Source organism: Lindgomyces ingoldianus, assembly GCF_010093535.1.
Source record: "Lindgomyces ingoldianus strain ATCC 200398 unplaced genomic scaffold BDR25scaffold_14, whole genome shotgun sequence".
In the NCBI taxonomy this organism is placed as follows: domain Eukaryota; kingdom Fungi; phylum Ascomycota; class Dothideomycetes; order Pleosporales; family Lindgomycetaceae; genus Lindgomyces; species Lindgomyces ingoldianus.
The window spans coordinates 192,995-211,548 of NW_022985175.1; the positions used below are offsets into that span (position 1 = coordinate 192,995).

General features: G+C 49.0%; 5 protein-coding genes across 5 annotated transcripts; 1 reads left to right on the forward strand and 4 right to left on the reverse strand.

Moving 5' to 3' along the window:
* Nucleotides 1-25: 25 nt before the first annotated feature.
* BDR25DRAFT_354450 (uncharacterized protein) lies at nt 26-3,296 on the reverse strand (the record flags this gene model as incomplete). The annotated part of the gene is made up of 20 exons (XM_033695312.1): nt 26-117; nt 146-183; nt 213-270; nt 329-407; nt 543-683; nt 748-800; nt 858-924; nt 991-1,083; nt 1,132-1,251; nt 1,288-1,525; nt 1,556-1,673; nt 1,715-1,820; nt 1,846-1,883; nt 1,928-2,118; nt 2,176-2,223; nt 2,291-2,352; nt 2,388-2,705; nt 2,811-2,926; nt 2,956-3,086; nt 3,193-3,296. 20 exons carry the CDS (start codon nt 3,294-3,296, stop codon nt 26-28), a joined length of 2,211 nt encoding a protein of 736 aa, XP_033548032.1.
* Nucleotides 3,297-3,371: 75 nt separating this feature from the next.
* BDR25DRAFT_354451 (uncharacterized protein) lies at nt 3,372-4,749 on the reverse strand (the record flags this gene model as incomplete). Its single annotated transcript, XM_033695313.1, has 12 exons — nt 3,372-3,484; nt 3,553-3,591; nt 3,633-3,746; nt 3,781-3,897; nt 3,957-3,984; nt 4,020-4,141; nt 4,172-4,224; nt 4,268-4,335; nt 4,423-4,453; nt 4,516-4,542; nt 4,611-4,642; nt 4,675-4,749. 12 exons carry the CDS (start codon nt 4,747-4,749, stop codon nt 3,372-3,374), a joined length of 819 nt encoding a protein of 272 aa, XP_033548033.1.
* Nucleotides 4,750-5,910: 1,161 nt separating this feature from the next.
* On the forward strand, nt 5,911-8,474 carry BDR25DRAFT_313817 (uncharacterized protein; the record flags this gene model as incomplete). The annotated part of the gene is made up of 6 exons (XM_033691409.1): nt 5,911-6,193; nt 6,253-6,402; nt 6,459-6,757; nt 6,808-7,250; nt 7,297-8,096; nt 8,332-8,474. 6 exons carry the CDS (start codon nt 5,911-5,913, stop codon nt 8,472-8,474), a joined length of 2,118 nt encoding a protein of 705 aa, XP_033548034.1.
* Nucleotides 8,475-10,556: 2,082 nt separating this feature from the next.
* On the reverse strand, nt 10,557-11,902 carry BDR25DRAFT_260593 (heme peroxidase). Its single transcript, XM_033686661.1, has 2 exons — nt 11,410-11,902; nt 10,557-11,354 (listed from the first exon to the last, which is right to left on the reverse strand). The coding sequence occupies exons 1-2, from the start codon at nt 11,810-11,812 to the stop codon at nt 10,825-10,827; spliced, it is 933 nt and encodes a 310-aa protein (XP_033548035.1). The 5' UTR covers nt 11,813-11,902; the 3' UTR covers nt 10,557-10,824.
* Nucleotides 11,903-15,999: 4,097 nt separating this feature from the next.
* On the reverse strand, nt 16,000-16,995 carry BDR25DRAFT_223412 (uncharacterized protein; the record flags this gene model as incomplete). The annotated part of the gene is made up of 5 exons (XM_033685102.1): nt 16,000-16,072; nt 16,128-16,245; nt 16,294-16,461; nt 16,502-16,730; nt 16,792-16,995. 5 exons carry the CDS (start codon nt 16,993-16,995, stop codon nt 16,000-16,002), a joined length of 792 nt encoding a protein of 263 aa, XP_033548036.1.
* Between the last annotated feature and the right edge of the window lie 1,559 nt (nt 16,996-18,554).

The following is an 18,554-nucleotide window of genomic DNA, read 5'->3' on the forward strand; positions in this document are numbered from 1 at the left end:
GAGCATTTGAATCGAGTTTCTACAGCTATGAAGGATTCTGGAGATTGAAACCCAATTGGTTCTGGGGTAGAGAAAAAATAGCCACATTCTGAGGGTAGTAGGGTATATGAGAAGGGTCTGTAGGTCTTAATCAGTCTTCTTCCACCTCTCCATTTCGCTTCCCACATATCAACCGCATTTGCACTTCTCTCAATCGTGCATCAATTCCTTACTCACTTACCATATCAACCCCCTGCATTCCTCCACTCTCGCGCTGCTCCTCGAAGAAAGCTGGACTTCAGACGCTACGGGCTCTCCTAGAAACTACCTAGCTGCCAGTAATCGTCACCACAGACCTCACCAAACCGTATGCGTGCTAGGTTTCTGTTGCCGATAAATGCGATTACGATACTATTGTAATCCTGGGTCTAATTGAGAAGGAGACGAAGTTTAAAGTTATGAACTACCTATTACTGTGAATGCAATAAGGATTGACTTAGGTGTGGCTTTCTTTTTGTGTGTTAGAGAGAAGGATTAGGCTGATGTAATAAGTAGGGATTGACGTGGATAAATCCCTGTCGAGTTTGGATATCACCCACTTGAGGGCAGTTCCTGGGTGAATGGAAAGGTTTCTTGTGAGAGAGGGATCCTTTGTGAATCTCTCCCTGCGATCTGGGGTCTGGGACCTCTTTGGTAGGTGGCAGCTTCACGTGTTTCTACTTCTGCTCCTTCTTGTAGGAGTTAACATTAGAACATGGTATACTTCACTGCATTGTACAGATCTTTAGAAATGGAACGAAAAAGATCAGGGTTGGCATTCTCTAGGGACTCCAGACTCAAAGCTACTAACTCACTCTTATGAACTCATATAAACCGACTTTCACCACTGCGATCCGACACCCGCTTCTTCATACGAACGAACCGCAGTCTCACTTTCAATCGCCACTAGCTGGAGCTAGCTATATAAGCCCTTCAATCTCCTCCTTCTATTCCACCCCACCTTCTTCCCACCCTCAACAACACCTCCCAACTTTCGAACTTCAACTCGCCCTCAATCCACAGAGTAAACAACACAGCAAAATGCGCTTCACCAACACTCTCCTCCTCATCGGAGCGTCAAGCATCCCTAGCACCCTCGGCTCTCCTGTCGACGCTAATGAGGCCAAGACTCCATCGGCCGTCGGCCACGCCTTGGATCGCAATGGCCGTGCCGTCACGCTGTGGGAGGTCGATCAGTGCGTTGACTTGAATTTGGAGAAGTAAGGCAATCCCCTCCCAACCTCCATCATCAATCCTACTAACACACACTCCAGCGTCCTCGCAGCCCAAATCGAGAAGCCTGTCAAATGTTGCATCTTCAGCCAAAAGAGCTGTGGCGGCAATGGAATCAATATGCAAGGTCCCGAGGGTATGATCTTGCATTGGCCGTATCCGGGGATGGTGGGTATGGCGTACTGGTGTGGGAAGCATGCTTTCTAGGAGTGATAATGGTAAGTCCGTCTCGATCTTTATGATTCCCGCAGGGTGAGTAACCGCTGAAGGGATGCTAATGTGGTATGTGTGAGTATAGATTCACCAGCCGCCGACTGGACTTGATGGCACCAATCGAAATGGGGTCAGACAGAAAGATAAATATGGTATGGGATCGGTCATCTCCCTTTCTTCGAGGCTCGGCTTTACATCTCGGTCATTCTCTGGTGGACTATCAACAACAGGTCTCAGTATTCTAATAGACCGGATTGTAGGGAGCTGAAAAATACACGATATTCGAGGGCTTTCTTAAAAGGAATTAAGATCTCTGTGAATATATCACTGGGGGTAGAGTTCCTCGAAGCTCCACACTTTACCAAGAATCATTCAACTTACCAGCTTCCTATCCCTCTGCCACCCATAATCCTCTATCACTGTGTTAATTTGATCCCGTCAGAGCTTAATCAACTATGCTCACATATTAGTGGATCCTCTCCCAATTCAGCTCCCTTCATACCTAACATCAGCGTAGTCCAATTGAGAGAGTAATTGATATTGTCTTCTAGATAAATGCCATCAGAAAAAGACGACACAGGTCTTGAAATTAGGGTTCGTCCATACGCAAGACGAATACATTTAGATACCGGGGAATTAGGCAACATGTTGTTTCTAGCAGAGTCGAATCATTTGAATTAGTAAAGGAGGGTAAAGATGTAGGAAGAGTACGCGGATGAGGTGTTTGCTTCCAAAGTGAAGGAAGCGGTTGGAGTCAGCCTGAAAAGAGGAAGCGTCAGAAGAAGAGCCCAGGACGTGGGGATGGAAGAATATGCCTACTTCTGACCTAAACGCGACTTCAGCATCCTTGCTCCAGGCATTGTTGGCGTTTCCATGAGGCTCCTTCCTCTCCGATCAGTTTCTCGATCGCACAGAAGGTGGACAGGGAATGGAACATGCCATACGAAACACCACGCCAACCGCACCGGAGGCAGAAGCCCCGGTTCTGTATCGATAGGGCCCGACCTAGGACAACCGTCGTGAGGCGAATGCGGCTCCAAGCCGGCGACATCTCCAGGCTCCGTGTAAAAATGCAGTGAACGCTTGATCTTTGCCACGCCTCGCAATGCAGTCCAAGGAAAAAGGCGGATGGGGCTAGCACCGCAGATATAGATTTGGCCGAGGTTAAGACAACTGGAAATATCATGTTTGTCAGTCTTGGTATCGATGCATGGAGATTGTGAGGGCAGGCCTACTAGGTCCTAGGTCGTGTTACCATTGGAGAATGGGCTCAGAGGAATGTATTGGCTCACCAGTTGTTAAGAGCAAGTGAGGAGATTGCCTTCGTAAGAGGTCGAGGTGAAGACAATGCCGACGTTGCGATAGCTAGCGATGTTCTTCTTTTCGTGAGGAGCTGCAACGACGAGAACGAAAAGGCTTCCAGGCCCAAACAGAATGAGATTCAGCTGCATGACGGATAGATCTTGTTAGAGAGAGCGCAAGGGAAGAAACCTGGCTTGGTGGAGACTGCAGAGGATGTAAAAGTGAAGGATGATAGCGGCAAAATGGGAAGAAAACAGCCTCCTACACTCGGTGCTGAGGAGTCGAAGCTAGATAGGTTGAGTTGAATGCCTCGAGTTTCTCTGCCGGCGTGAAAGGAGCGATTCCTAACGGATTCTTACATATAGCAATTTGTGGATTCCACTGCCGGTAGATTTTTACCAATTGCCTATTTATCTGCTACCAAACCTCGGAAAATATATGTAACAAATTGTGAAGGCACAATCGCTGTCGAAATTCCGAGATAGGATGGAGGGAGAGAAGGTCGAGGGTGCTGTGGCAGCCGGCGGCATTCAACAGAACTTAAAGGAGACTTTTAGGAGATCCTGTAGAGAGTATAAGTATGGTTTTTCGTGCATTGGAATCCGTTAGAGAAGAAGAAGGATCAGAAGGTAGCCCATAACGCTTCTTTCATCGCGCTGTGGACAACAACAAAACCTGGTATAGAAAGATGAGTGCTTGTTATCCTCTGATTTCAAAGCTCATTTATATGATCTCACCTAGTCTTATCAAAATACTACGCAGCATGCCCAAGAGCGCTTTGAGGACTTACAAAGGCTAATACGATTGGAGAGGTAAATGGAAATTCTAGAGGGCTCTAGGGTCAACTGCTACACGGCCAACCGCACCAGGGGAAGAGCCCATTGGTGACTGAGCAAAGCCCTGAGGTGCTTTCTTCCATTGATATCTCCTGAAGTCGAAAAGATGGCCAATACTGCTGCACCTCATGAATGCCGGAAACCCTGGGGGATAATGTCCGCCCCTTTTTGTGCTTACCGCAGACTGTGAGCAGTCCTTGGGCTTTCTGTGGATAATCGCGGAAGTGACTTTTCGGGTCGCAGCGCAAGAGAGGATGGGAGCGCTTCAAGTCTCCAAGGGGAAGAGAAGAAGAATCTTTTCCGATCGCAGTTCAACATAGATCGATGGGTGGGTTGTAGGACAATTTCCTGGACGTACTGTTGCCAGAGATTTGGTGCCCAACTACCGAGATCACCTCCCGACCGACCTCATCGAACAATGTAGGAGATCATCACCATGTCTAGGAGTTTATCAGGGGTAAGAAACCTGCTAGAAGCCAACATGAAACCAATGGTAAGACATCTTTCCTTGGGCCTGTCGAAAATTAGCATTGTTGGGGCTATTGAGATTCTGCCCTAACCTAGTAAACCCGGAAACATGCTCGTGCTTTGGCCTACATTTCCGCGATACCTAATCCTTTCACTATGAAGTGTTCGTTTATTTAATTTCCGGGTACTTTGGCGACTAGTGCTGTTTTATATAATGAATTGTACGAAAGTTTCCAGGAACTTTGATCGCAATTGTGATACCCGCCTAGTCCTGTGAGGGAGCGAAAAGAGAAATATGATAAAGAGAGAAGAGGTCTATAGCAGCAATATGGAGGTAGAGATTGTGATGGACAAGGTTTGGGAACTTCGTCGCTTCCCGAGAACTAGATGTAGTCAGTCCGTGTAGCACATAGCGCGTTTAGCTCTAGGTGGACTTAGCATTGACCTAATTTTGGTGTCCAAATGATCTGCTCTAGGGTTTCACATGTTGTCTTCTCTCTGCACTCAGTTTAATCTTATGCAAGTGGCCTTCATTCCCACAGTTGTCTCTCTTTCTCCACGTTAAAACCTATCTCGTCCATGTGCAGTCACCCTCCTCGTGAACTGGAATGAGCATGTCTCGGCCCAACACATCTGTCTCATTGCTTGCTTTGGGGTCCATTTGTTCGACGAAACACATGGGAGGAAGACAGTCACGTCAACGGGGATTGTAAGAAGGCGTACGATGGGTGCATTTGGGTGTCCGCAGGTGGCCTCCTTTCAGCCCGCCACAGGTCGTGGTATCTTATGCAGCTACCCGCAGTGACATGCAGCGCGGCTCATACCGACTGCTTTCGGCGAAGTCGAACGGCGATGGGGGTTCGCCGACCCGTATTTTCACCGCTCTTGCGCTGGCTTTTCAGGTCTGCATGTCGTGCTCAACGCACATCCTAGTGCACGAAAAATCAGCTGGTTGTGGCCGAGCTAAGCGCGAGGGGCAAGACGCCGATGCAGAGAGCCATGACTAACGAAGCTGGCTGCCCTGATTGGACGCACGCTGACGTCTAATTTGAGTCGCACCGACTCGATCCGGCTCCGCCTCCTCCTTCATTCACTCTTAACAGCCTCAGGTTGCAATGGCTGCTCGACTACCACTCGCTCAGATCAGCTCCATATCCGCTATGACAGTAAATTCATGCTGGAGCCGCACTGCGCCACAGCCAGAAAGCTTGTCGCGGTATGCCACCGCTACTCTACGGTTGTATCTCCCATCTCACCAGGTGTCACGGACACTGTGGCTAGGGCTGGCAGGGCTGGCAGGGTTGACAAGCTCACAGGCAAGACCAGCCGACAGTGCGCCCTAATACTCGGTGGGTTCGTTGGGTAGGAGCCCGCGTAGACGGCGACATGCTCAGCGCTAACCCCAAAGAAGGCATGTAACGTCGAACACCAGCATCTGAGCTCCCACGACACGATAAGGTGATTATATCAGCCCTCGGCAACATTAAAATAGATGGCGATCTCTATCCCAGATATTGCGGCCCTCCAATGGCATCTTCTCGCTTAGGATCCACCACCGCCAGATCTTGCCGCAAGTTTTTCTTCTCCACATCGACATCTACGGCGACGATTCTCATGTCTCATGCTTCTGGCCATCCAGCTTCTATTGCATCACGATATTCAGCCTTGAAGTAACTCAGTGCGTGCACAGTCATAGCCCTACAACGGGTTCTCATCACATCTAAAATCCGCCCCAACTTTTATTATGGATGGCGCAACGTTCAAGTGTATAAAGATGTCATATCTTCCTCCACCAAATACTCGTCGACTATCCCGGATATATTCAAAAAAGGCAAGGAAAATGCTCGCTTCATCCTCTTCCTCTCCTCTTTCCAAAAGGAACGAAAGGCCCTCCCGTTCGGGTACACCGACCATTTCCCCTCCAGATGATCTTGAAGAGATCTCGGATGTACCGTGCTACACATGCAGGCGGCGGCACGTTAAATGTGATCGTACGTTGCCAGCATGCGCCAAATGCGCCAAAAAGGGCGTACCATGTCTTGGGTACCTGAAGCCGTTGAGATGGGCCGAGGGTGTGGCTGTTAGAGGGAAGCTCAAAGGGAAGTCCCAACCGGTTGTGGACAGTGAGTAGAGATCCCTCCTAAATACTCTCTATGAATTCAAATCCTAATCAAATCGACAGGCCAGGTTGTGAGCATCGTGCAGAATACGATGCAATTTTCGTCCAACTCTGCGATGCAAGAAGCAGCACATTTTGGACTCCATGCCACGGATAATTCTTTGACTGATGTTGCATCAACCGACGCTAAACTTTTGGAGTTGATGACATATCGTAAGTTCCTCTCGTAAGCAGTCAGGTACGAATTGCTCACTTTGTCCAACTACCAGATAACAAAGAAATGTGTTCCGAGACAGTCACGTTTGAGCAAACGAAATTTATCAACCGGGCAATTGCACCTCTTTCATTCGACCTTATTCAGAAGCTCCCTAAAGACATTGTGAATTGCATTCTTGGGAATGCTGCCGTCCATATGGCCTCACGGCAGCCTGAAAACATGCAATTGGAAAGGCTTGCGCTAGAGACAAAGGTCAATGTATTCCAGAGCTTCAATCGATTATTGCAGAGTCCACAAAATCAGCAGCCTGATGTCATTATCTGTTGCGGCATATTGATCTATGCCATGGACGTAGGTCTCCTCCCATGCTTTCTCTCTAGCATGCTTCTAATCTTGCACAGCTATTCGAGTTTGGGATGAGTAGATGGATGGTGCATTTTCTTGGTTCCGTGCAGGTCATGGCTTCTTTTGGCGGTATTGAAAATCTCTGGACGTATTATCCGCATTTACAACTTCCTTTGACGCACGTCGCGCACTTCGAAACGATGTGGATCATCCTTTCGCATCTTCCAATCACGAAGACAAAGCAAGCATCCCGAAAATCTGTCGAGATGCTGTGCGAAGCCCAGTTCGTAAAACGCAAATTCTACAACCCTTGTCCAACTCCTCTCACGCTCGTTCTATGGGACGTTGGGGCATGCGCTTCACGGCTATTAAGAAATCGCACTTCAGCTATGCCAGAAGACCTACACAAACGTGAACAAATCCTCCTCGATGTACTCGCATTCCGGCCTGAGGATGGGACAAAGGATGTACAAGAATCTTACTACAAGGACATCCCTGTGTAAGACAAGCTGAGCTCCTTTGTGGATTATGCTAATTTCTCATAGCACCGAGCAAAGACTCCGATGCTGGGATTTAATCAGTACGGCATGGAAAGGAGCTGTGACCATCCTCGTGCTTCGATATTTGTTCTTTGGGAGACCCAACCTTACGCCGCAATCACCTATTCAGAGATCACGAACGCCGCCGATCGCAACCAGAGCAACCTCATGGTTTACTTCTCGAGGAGACTCTGGCCTGTACCAACATGGGATGGAGACCCTCGGTCTTGGGGATTTTCTGGAAGATGGGGAGGGGAATCTTCCAGAGAACCTGTCTGCTAACCTGAACATCGACGACCCACTTTCCCGTGGACCTTCGCCAGTACCGTTTTCTGAGCCCCCGACATCAAGCCTTTGGGGCAACCGCTACGAGATTCACAATGAAGCGTTTTCCGCCCTTTCGACAAGCTTTTTCTCCCTCTATGAAAATCTCGATCCTGTATACCTCCGCTACATCACCCTCCCGCTACTCATACTTGCACTTGTTAGTCGAGATGGGAGTGCTGAGCGTACACTCTGTTTCTCATACTTCAACAAGTTCAAGCAATTCATGGTGACCAACTACCCTCCCCGAGCTCCAGATGCCAATCCGTACTCTCGTGAGCGAGCGACCAGATCGCCAAGCCCACAAGGAGGTGAACAGCTAGAATTTGACGTCCCATGGGACAAGCTAGATGCTTACTCTGCGGCCGTCGAACAGGGAAGGCAGTCTGGAGGGTACATGCAAGGGGACGGTGGGCTTACTGCCGGCGCACCGGAGTGGAACTGGTGGGATATGCTGAACACTTTGAAAATGGACCTCGTGTGTAAGTTGTCTTTCTAATTCTAAATTTCGCATACCTCCAAATCAGGTGTCACTTTCCTTTAGGGGAGGTGCTGATGATCAGGGCGGGCGTGAGTCAGCATTCGGAAGGGACAGGGCAAATCCCGCATGTCCAAAAGCGGAAATCCTCTTTCGCTCTGAAGCGGGTCATTCTTCGCCCCCAGAATACCACCATTGTTTGTCATTGTTATATCAGAGGCTGATCCTTTTCCTTTCAGGGCCATGCACATCTGGAACTTCACATCTCGAGCGCGGAACCGAATTCTGGGCTTTCAAACTCATCTCTTCAGTCGTCAATGATGAGTGCTTCTCGAATTGGACTGGCGACCTGACCACTTCGCAAGGACCGCCCTCTTCGTAGACGACCATTCGTCCACAACTCACGTCAATATACAGCTGCATTGCGCAGAAGGTTCATATCATTCAAGGCATCGGGCTAGGGTCCCGGCTTGGCACTGAACTACGGCACTGCACCAGCGTGGATTCAGCCGTTGATATTTTCGGTTGCACCATTTTCTGGCTGGGTGAGCATTTTTCGGCTTCAGTTTCATGCACTGGTTGCGCCTCTCTTGCATTCAGTTTCGTGCACTTGTTGCACCTCTTTTTCATTCCTTTCGTTCATTTGGTCTTTCTCTTCATTTATATTCTACTTCCAACTGTCTGTCACTCGTTCTAGTACCTTTTTTGCTCTATCTTCTCAATTCCAATTGACTTGGTCACTCTTCTTTGCGTCTGCTTTGCATTTATCCAATGCTTTTGAGTCTGCTTTACTTTTTCCTTAGCGTGCATGGTAATTGCGATATTACTAACATATGTCTAGCTAGTCACAATTTCTGCCAAAGCACCCCTACGGCTTTTGCCACACTTTCACTTTTAAAGTGAGGCGATACTAGTGGCTAACAATCTTTTACGTTACTAATAGCATATTTATCGCTCCTTAAGTAACGGGTCCTGAGTCACTCACCAGAGGCCTAGTACTTACGGAACTAGGCATATCGTCTTCAAGTTGTCGGGAAGAAAACACTTGTCGGAAACCCAGCTAGCTTGTCTGAGAAGGAGATGAAATGCAGTTCTGCAGAACTTCAAAGGAACGACAGGACGATATATCGAATTGAGAAGCTGAGACATGAATGAATGTGACGAGATCAAGGAAAGCCGAGCCTTTCCAGATAGGGAGGGCATGCTTCGTCTCATCCAGCTTTTCGAGTAGTCAATAGGGTCCTGAAACAGTAGATCTCGCGTTAGCCTCGCGAGTCTCCGGGCAAAACAATCGGGGTTGTCAAATAGACGAAGAATACAAGAAATTAATGCGACCCTCTACATATGTACTGTACCTCAATTAGAATTCCGCCATAGATAACCTATCGGTATTTGAAATTCCCATCCATCCACCCATCCGCCTACCGCCACCCCAGCCAGTCAGCATCAATAAGCAGATCTCACACCCCCGTACCCACCCTAATCAAGATCCAAGCTGAACAATGACCCAATCACAGCCCTCGGACAACCTCAAAGCAATATCCAAGATACATATGTGCCTATTTTCCGGCCCCGACACCAAGGACTTCCCGGGATTGTAGCCTGTCCCGACAACCCGTTTCGAGGCCCTGCATGAGCAATCAAGCCTAATTTCTCGACGGTGGTACAGAGATAGGGACGGCTTTAGTAGTTTGTGCGCGCCATCGATTTGGGATCCCCTTCCCCAATTTCAAAGTTACCTGCATGCTTAGATGTCAGCCATGAGCTGTAGCCTCTATGCCGTTCGCTAGCCTTCTTCCACTCGAATCACGCCTGTCCTGCTAATATTGTGACGCTATTCCCCCCCAAAACGAATCACGAATCGTCGCCTTTCATTAAACGCACCCACTTTTAATCGATGGATAACAACGGAGGGATGGGGATGGAGCCTTGACTCTCGGCTAGAGGAGAGGATTTGGAGGAACGGGAATTCAGAGGCAAGAATAGAAAAGGCTTATAGCTATGTTGAAAACGGGCGACAGGTCTACCAGAATGGAGCACACGCCCGTGACCAGCATAAGGCGTATTGAACGAAGAGAGCAGATCAATTGACAACAGCCCCCCAACCCCCAACCCTACTCGCGTCCGAATGAACCTTTCTAATTTGGATTTGCTTAAGTATGTAGCTTGGCTTCCCTCAACACCGAAGCGAATTCTGACGCACCGACAAAGTGTTTTCTTTCCATTCACGGTCGCCACCAACAAAGAGCTCCCAGTACTGTAGCCAATTCGTGGACCAGAAATGAAAACCCGCAAGGCCTAACACCGCGACGCCATTCTAATCGCTTGGCAAAATCCAAAGCCACTTCCCCTCTCAAGACGGCGCTCAAGCAAGCAGCACTGATTCATCAATTTAGCTCAAATCGTATCGAATCACGAGTGGATATGAATGTTGTTGAGTTGAAGGAATAGTAGTTCTTCAGTGGTGACATGCCTGATATATGTAGTCGCAATCTTTTACTCATACCGTGCATGTACGATATCCATAGGTACCCCAGTCTATCCCGACGCAAAAATGCAGAGAAAGGCCCTAAAACACGCCTTTATGTAACGCTGGACGCCATACCTCCAACCGATTGAGTTATGAACTGATAGCTTCAACGCCACTCACCGAGAACCAAACCTTTACAAATTAGATTATACAACAAAAATAGTGCGTAAGTGTACGGCATCAATGCCGTCACAATTACCAGTTACCAATGAAACCGATCCGCAATCGGTGCTGCCCTAATATCACGCTTAATACTCCCACCAGGCAGTGCAGACGTGCAGTCTACAAGATGGCCACTAACCCCCATCATACTCATTTTCTCCATGGCTGGCACAAATGCGGCAGCCCAGCCCCCCTGGCTCGCCGCAAATGCTTTAAACGGCACGCCGACAACAGGATGATTTGCGAGATTCTTGTCCGCTTGCAGGGTGAATGGTGCTGTACCCGCAATGGTTTGTGCGTAGTACAAGACGTCCCATTTCCCGGGCGTAGTGTCGAGAGGGGCACCGGCTTGCGAGGGATCGGCGTTGAATTGTTTTGCGGTGCTGTGGGCACCGATGAGAGCAGCGAGGTCGGTAGCGGAGAAGCCTTTAGATTGGAAGAGTCTGTAGAGATCGTCGCCTTTGGCATTGCCTGGTGGGAGGATGCCAGTGGGGTTAGCGGAGCTGGAGTCCTTGCGGCCAACTTTGACGGAGATGGTAGGGCCGAGGGGACAGGTTTTTATGGCGTGGGCTGTTGTTGGAGATGTTAGGAGAAGGGAGTTTGATATGAGTAGGCGGATACGTACCTCCTGCGAATTGGATGAGGTCAGCCATACCGACATTCTGGTCCTTGTATTGATCCCCAACACCGCTGAGGTATGAGCAGTAGCCTGCGAGACCGGAATTCTCAGAATTGCTACATTCATCAGCTAGAATGAGGGAGCCATCACAAGCGCCGTTGAAGCAGTCGTGGAAGGCTGCTCGGATGGCTGCGCGAGCATTGTCGGTACATGAGCCGTCCGAGAGGAATTCGTCTGTGAGTGTTTTCGACACGTCGGACCAGACGCTGGGGCAGCCATCTCGCTTTAAAAGAGAGCCGGTCGTGTCGGCCACAGAGCGTCTGATGCTTGATGCAGCTGATATGACATCAGAGAATTGGAATACTTGAGCAGCAGTTGCCGTAGCCAAGAGGGTGATTGAATAATACATTTTGTAAAGTAGATCTAAGTGAATGAATAAGACAACGATTGAAGAGAGTACGAAGTACTGTACAGTTTAACTTGTGAAAGGTTATTGCTGGCCTGATGGAAATGCCAGATGGACGGAGATGATTCACAGAACTCTTTATACAAATTAGTCAGGTACTCGAAGCTTTCCAAAATAGTACAATGTCGCGCGAATCGCCGGCAGTGCCGGCCATACGGTGAAAGCTCCTTCATAGAATGCCGACTAATGGCTTCGAACAGGCTTAGTGCGAGAAGCCGAGCAGATCGACTGGTGCAAGCATGGCGAGGTGCTCTGGTGAGAGTTCGGTTCTCAGGTCAAACATCGGTGCCCCACCAAGGAATACCCCCGCTGTGTGCCATCTGTGTGGCAGCTGCGGCCATCTTTGCATATACTAAGAGGATGACAGGTAGCCTATTGCTGTCGATCGCTACCTATTATGCGTCAAGGTTTTGAGCAGGGCACAGCTTCTGTAGGCTGTGTGCGTCTAATAATATTGAATATGCGAAGCCAACAATTAGTCCCTGCGAGGCACCCTAACTATCAGATTTCGCATACCGACGCTGTGGATATCGTGACCATATGCCACGAGGGTGAGGCCACCCTCGAAACAGACGCTCGCATCAGCAGATCTTAGATGAGCTCTTGGTGCTTCAGCCTGTTAGCATCTTCAACCAGAGTTTGGAGCCTTTGAATTGAAGCAGGGCCTCAATCAGGGGAAATGGAGATTTTCAATTTCGATGAGGTCCGTCTCAAGGTCGTTTCTGTCGAGTCGCGAGGCTTGGATCAGGATAGATGAGGCGCTAAACCGGCGATCATTCGGCTCTCCAAAGCACTTGCAGCGATGGCGTAAAAGAAGCTTTCCTGCGTCCAATGAGAGAGCTTTAAATCCCGTGGGGATCCATGCCATGTCCTTCAGTTGTCAAAGCCCCCCGAAAGCCACTCTGACCATAGGGCTGAGTTCGCGACGTTGAGCGAATGCCACGACCGTGAACGGTAAGACGGACTGCCCGGAGGGCTTTGCAACTGTTAGACCTAGCTCGCCAATTTGGTGCTTCGTCAGACAAGGGATTCTTTCTAGCCTAAAGGTGAAAAGTCTGGAGATAAATCGGTTGGTGGCAATGTCGAAGTGAGGAAATCCCATCGTATCGCGTCCGCGGCATAGAAAGGCTGCAAAAGTCGGTTCGGTCAGAACCTGGAAGGCTGAAACGAAGATCCCCAGATTTTCGGAGGATATCACCCAATGACGATGAGACCATTTGAAGATCACACCGGTTTAGGTAGTGCTGAAAACCCGGGTCCTGTGCGGGGAACCGAAACCCGGTCACCTGTGAAGTTAACTTCTGCTGATCTTATCACATCCCTGTAAAGACTCATCGCTATCGGAGACCTGTCGTGCGGCAAAAAAAGGTAACGGTCCACGTCTATGGTGGAACATCTCCTGCGATCGTCTCTGTTGAATTTCTTAGCGTTGGAGCTGAGAACGATTGAGCGGAGTGTTGGTAACCATGTGACCCACGCGGACCGCACCGGCATAGAATGGCTGCCAATCTTGAAGTGGTGTTAGTGAAGTGCTTTTGGTCTGCGATTCCTTGGGAATGCGTCGCTTTTTAGAATACATCCGACATATCTAATCCTCCTAACGCATTCTTCGTCATTAACTTTCTACAATAGCCTGACCAGCGTCTTCTGCGTCTCCAACGATATTGTCATACCTATGCAGTTCTCAGTAAACCTCTTGAGCTAGCTCGCTAGTGCTCACCTGCCCGCTGACCCGAGAATGGGCAAGGGAAGCCGGGGAGTGAAGGCGAGTGGAGCAAGGTTGATGGGAGCTTCTCCAGGTACCTGTCTGTCTACTATAGTCACTAGGGCAGAGATGGCCCGGTCGGTAACTTGCTATATGGAAGTATAGGTCTGTCGTTGATCCAAAGCTGACTTTGGCCGCTCTCGTGTACGCTGATGTCGGAGAGAAAGGCGTATCTTTGCCGACGCTCGCGATTGTGACTCCATATAGAAGAGCTTACTTGCATTTCAACAAGCAGGTAAGCAGGCAGCGAGGACACAGCAGACACAAGAAAAGGATGAGGAGGTCGAGGAGGTGGATTATGCAGGGACGAAGCATCTCGGAAATTTTCCAAAGTTGTGTTCAAGGATGTCCTCCCTTCCAAACATACTACTCCTATCGTGTGCATTTCTATCCGCCTATCTATGTTCTTCTGCTGTGCAAGTAGAGTGTTGACCTTTTGCCACTTGCAACACCTTCAAGCCGAAGCTTATGACTTCGGGATCCTCCTGCTTCGCATCTGGCTTTCTATTTGTAATTGTCACGCCTAATGCTGTGTCACACGTGACGTGGCAGCGCACCTGATTTTGGCTCATGCGTCGCACTTGCTACCGATCAGGACTAGCGCATTTTTATCCGTTATATATTCACCTCAGTGCGCTCTCTCGCTCCTCAGAACCTACACTACCGCTCAATCTACCTAGTTTAGCTCCCACCACTTAATTGACCCCTCGCCTCTATCCTCTATCTATCAACCTGGCGGTGCGATAGCAATCGTAATATAGCAGATCGTTGAGGGATTATTCCACAAAATGTGATTCACGTAAGTATGGATCAAATTACGCCCTGTTTTTGGATCGTTTCGCTCATTATACCAAGGTAGGTGCGCTCACCGTTATTGCATTTGTCTCCTAAGGAAAGAAAGTAGCTCGAAGAGCCGTTTACATAAGTCGATACCATTTAAGAAGCTATGAGGTAGAGCAGAGAATGCTAAGATGCTAATATATATATCCCGAAATAGGCTCTCAATATCATTGCGACACATAACAACCTGTTCTGCTGCCCAAGTCTACTGAATCACCATGCTAATGATATCAAGTATGCCCCCCTGCAACCCGGTATTGCAGGCTCAATCTGGTGAGCATGGTGTCCTAACAAATTGCTGACATCAATGATGCGAGATCGACTGCTGAAGAAATTTCCACCTATTCTCTTTTTTTCCGGACCTAGTCCTCAAGACTAAGTCCACTTGCTTACGAGATCGTCACCTCCGTAGTTGTCGTTCTCACAATCCCCATCTCTCCTCCCCTCAATCCCCCTATCCTCCACCCATTTACACTTCCGCCCTCCTCATCACTTCTCACCCTCCGAATAGTCCTCCCACCCTCCGTCAACACTTCTCCACTATCTCCACCTCCACTCTTCTCACCATCCCAAACCGCCTCCCCCGATGTAATGCTAACGGCATATCCATTTCTTATCTGCCATATCTCTTCCTCATCACCAAGCGTCCGAATCTTAGCCTTTGCAGGACCTCCCATTCTCGATCGGCCAATAAAATTCTCGACCTCAAAGCGATAGCTCGGGGTGGTGCTGAATGTCGATAGACCGGAGAGATTTGAACCCACCCTCCCGGGTCCCCAATATATTTCTCCAGTAGCCCAAGGACAATGTATAAGGGAATCATTGACCGCCTCATGGTCCCCGTCTTCATTACGGTGAAGCGAGGGATCTTGGGGGCGGTGGCGGTGCAGGAAATGCGTAGGTTTCGGCTTGGAGAGGTGGATGAAGTCAAGGTGGTAGCAGTTGTGGGAATTGAAGTAGTCTCCGTTTTTTCGTTGGTGAGAGATTGATGGTTTTGAGGAGTCCGAGGTTGCTCGTGAGGAAGGAGTCAGGGAGGAGAGAGTGGCGAGAATAGAGGTTAGAAGGGGTTTAAGAGACGGGAGACAAGCGGCGGTGATGCCGAGGGTCATTTCGATACTGGAACATAGGCGTTAACTTAGAAAGATGATAGAAGCTTCTAATAAGGCTTTGGGAACGCGCTGGAAGGTTGGGAATCAAAGGCACAGAGCAGGAGCCAGCGATATAGGCAGCATGAAGTACGACACATTAGGTTGGGGAAAAGGGGGGTCATGAGCGACATCTAGGCTATGATATCATAAGCCACTGGTAGAAGGAAGGTAGTCTGGAATGCCCGTACGATGGAATATAACACGGTTGAGGCGAAGGGCGAATTTTGGGGCACCATGGCTGGATCACTGGCATATGACAGGATCGTGAGTAACAGAAATATAGAAAATAGCTTACACGCTCCAGATGAAAAGCCATGCGCTACTACTGAGATTATATCAGCTGCCGTTCTGGCGAATAAGTGGCGTTAGGATTCTTCTTACGCGAATGGATCAGGGTGTTCCCAAATGTGGTATATCATGAGCATCCTTACAAGAGATGCAGCACAAGCACTGGGTTATGTTAGACTTATCTGGGTGAGGAATGTGTATCCTCGTAAAGGCATACAGAAATCCGAGCCCGAGAATGACTATCAAAGAGATTCGGGTGCGTAAATTGACGCGGAGGTTCCAAATTATGGGAATTGGAAGCGTTGCGAAAATAACATCGGTGGCAATATTGATCGCTGTATTATTCAATCATGAGGGTCGGCCACGTTTCAAACCACACCTACCGCTGTTGAAAAGACCAAGGTCTCTATACGTAGTATGGGACATACACCGCGCATTCCCTTCGGTAATATGTGGAGGTCGGAGAGAAGAATGCCAAGCGGCAGCAACAGGCACGCACTGGAAAATAAAGGTAAAAAACCACGCTAAGGTCAGGACTGCTAGAAGAACTTCTCTTGTTAGCAGAAATGGACAGAGGGTATCATTACTCACCAAGCATTCCATACAGGAATCTTCGATAATTGGGCCTTTGTATAATCCGTAGGAGACAGCAAGCGATAGATAGCTTGACGAAGCTGACACCCATAATGTAGACCAGACTAAACCACCATAGCCACTTACTTATTCTGCCTAGGTCATCGAGAGGGATCGCTGAGGTGTGCTTTCCAAAACCAAGCCGTGTGAGCGCAATGAATATTATTAAGAGTCCAGATGCACAGAGCTGCCATGGACCCAAATTCAGTAACAAGATCTTCGATGCTGTCCACATTCGATTGACTCACCGCAGCGATGAGCATAAACCAGTCATCGAAGCCAAAGAAGTGGAGGATTCTCGCTCGGGTGTAGACTCGTAGCAGAAAGATGAGAAGTGCTACTGAAACTAGCGTCGCAACAATGGCAACAAACTTGGGTCCTTCGTTGTAGTTCAAATACTCGGGGGTTATCTGAGGTGTTATCGTTGGTGTTCGCCTGAATATGGTAGACATGCTGCCATGTGAAAACAATACAATTGTGGCCATTCCCGTCCGAGTTTTGGGACGCAAGGGGATGGGGAACAAAAGGCGAGTAAGGCAATGACAACACACGAGGACACAATATGCGGCGGAGTGCAACTGTTATGAGGGCGACCGACGTGTACAACCGCCAAAACGTGGCACTTTGCTGGAGTACCACCAGATGCAACCCGGGTGTATCCAGGCCCCGGCATCGTGTTGATGTAGGAGCACTTCGGCAGTGCTATTGTGACAGGTTGTCACAAACACCGCAATCCGACCAAGCTCGAAAAGCAAAACACTGGCTCGTGAATGGCGAGAAGGCGATCATCTGGATGTGTTTGAGGAATAAAGTTCGGAAGCAGCCACGGCAGCTTGCATATGCGCGCGAGACCGCACAGCAAGCATCTGTGGGAGACACAACAAATCTGTCGCTTCGGCTTGTTAGACTGTCAAGGAATCGCGCATGGTAAATTGATGATTAGACTATCTTGGGTTGGTACAATACATATTGAAGCTGATCCAGAAGCGTGAGCAGCAAGACGCCTAGACAAAGTGAGGGAGAAACCCATGCTAAGATCTATCAAGCATTGTCCCTGCCAACTTACGCCCTTGGCATGCAAGAGTGTCGCCATGCGGAGGAGAGATCATAGATTTTGCTAGTGGGTTGTTGGCAAAAGGATATCCTCCATAGTATTTGGGAGTCTGTCTCTCACACTTGGTGCTGTGAGTGTAGGAAGTGGCGAGGAGTCCTTGATATGTCGTCATCGTTCTTTCATCGGCTGCCGCTTGAAGATGCACCAGCTGAGGCTCTAGGGGGAACAAAGCAGCCATGTAAAATGTTGAAAGGAAGAGGCGAGTGTGAGGCTTCGGCCCGGTCCTCCCATCGCCCCGCACAGCATCCGGCCAATGATTTCAACCTTGGAACAGTCCATCCCGATCCACAACCCCATAAGTTCGTCCATGGCTCCGTCCTCACCCGCCATCAATTGCTTCCTCATACTCGTCCTTCAGAGGCACTAGGAGTGCTTGGCTAGTCAAAATACTTTTTTCTCGTCGCGCACATGGCCTGTTATCGTCGTACAACTCTGGGGAAATCGTCACGTCTGATGCAGCAACGACGGTTCCTTCATGAAGCATGCCTGCAACCTGACATGGATGTTCCCGACAATTGCGCGGATATTGAGATACCGACATCCTCCCCGCCGTAAATTTCCGTTCGCTTCCCCAGAAAGGATTCTCTCAACCCCCCCTTCATCCTCTAAGGATGTGATGGATATAATTTACAGGATCGGACCTCCCGACTGCCCACCGCAGTAATCCGAGCCGTACGCTCCGAAGACTTGATCGAAAAAAGCCTTAGAGGCGCCATGTCACGTGACAACGCGTTAGATCTGACTAATTGTGACCACTCGCTCAACACGGTCCCAGTCAGAAATGAAGAGTTAAGGAGTGTGAATATAGGTTAGGCAACTGCACCCTTTGAATATATGAAGTACTACTTCATCAGCTCGACTCCTCCCTAAGACAAGGCTAGAAATTATGCTCTGGCG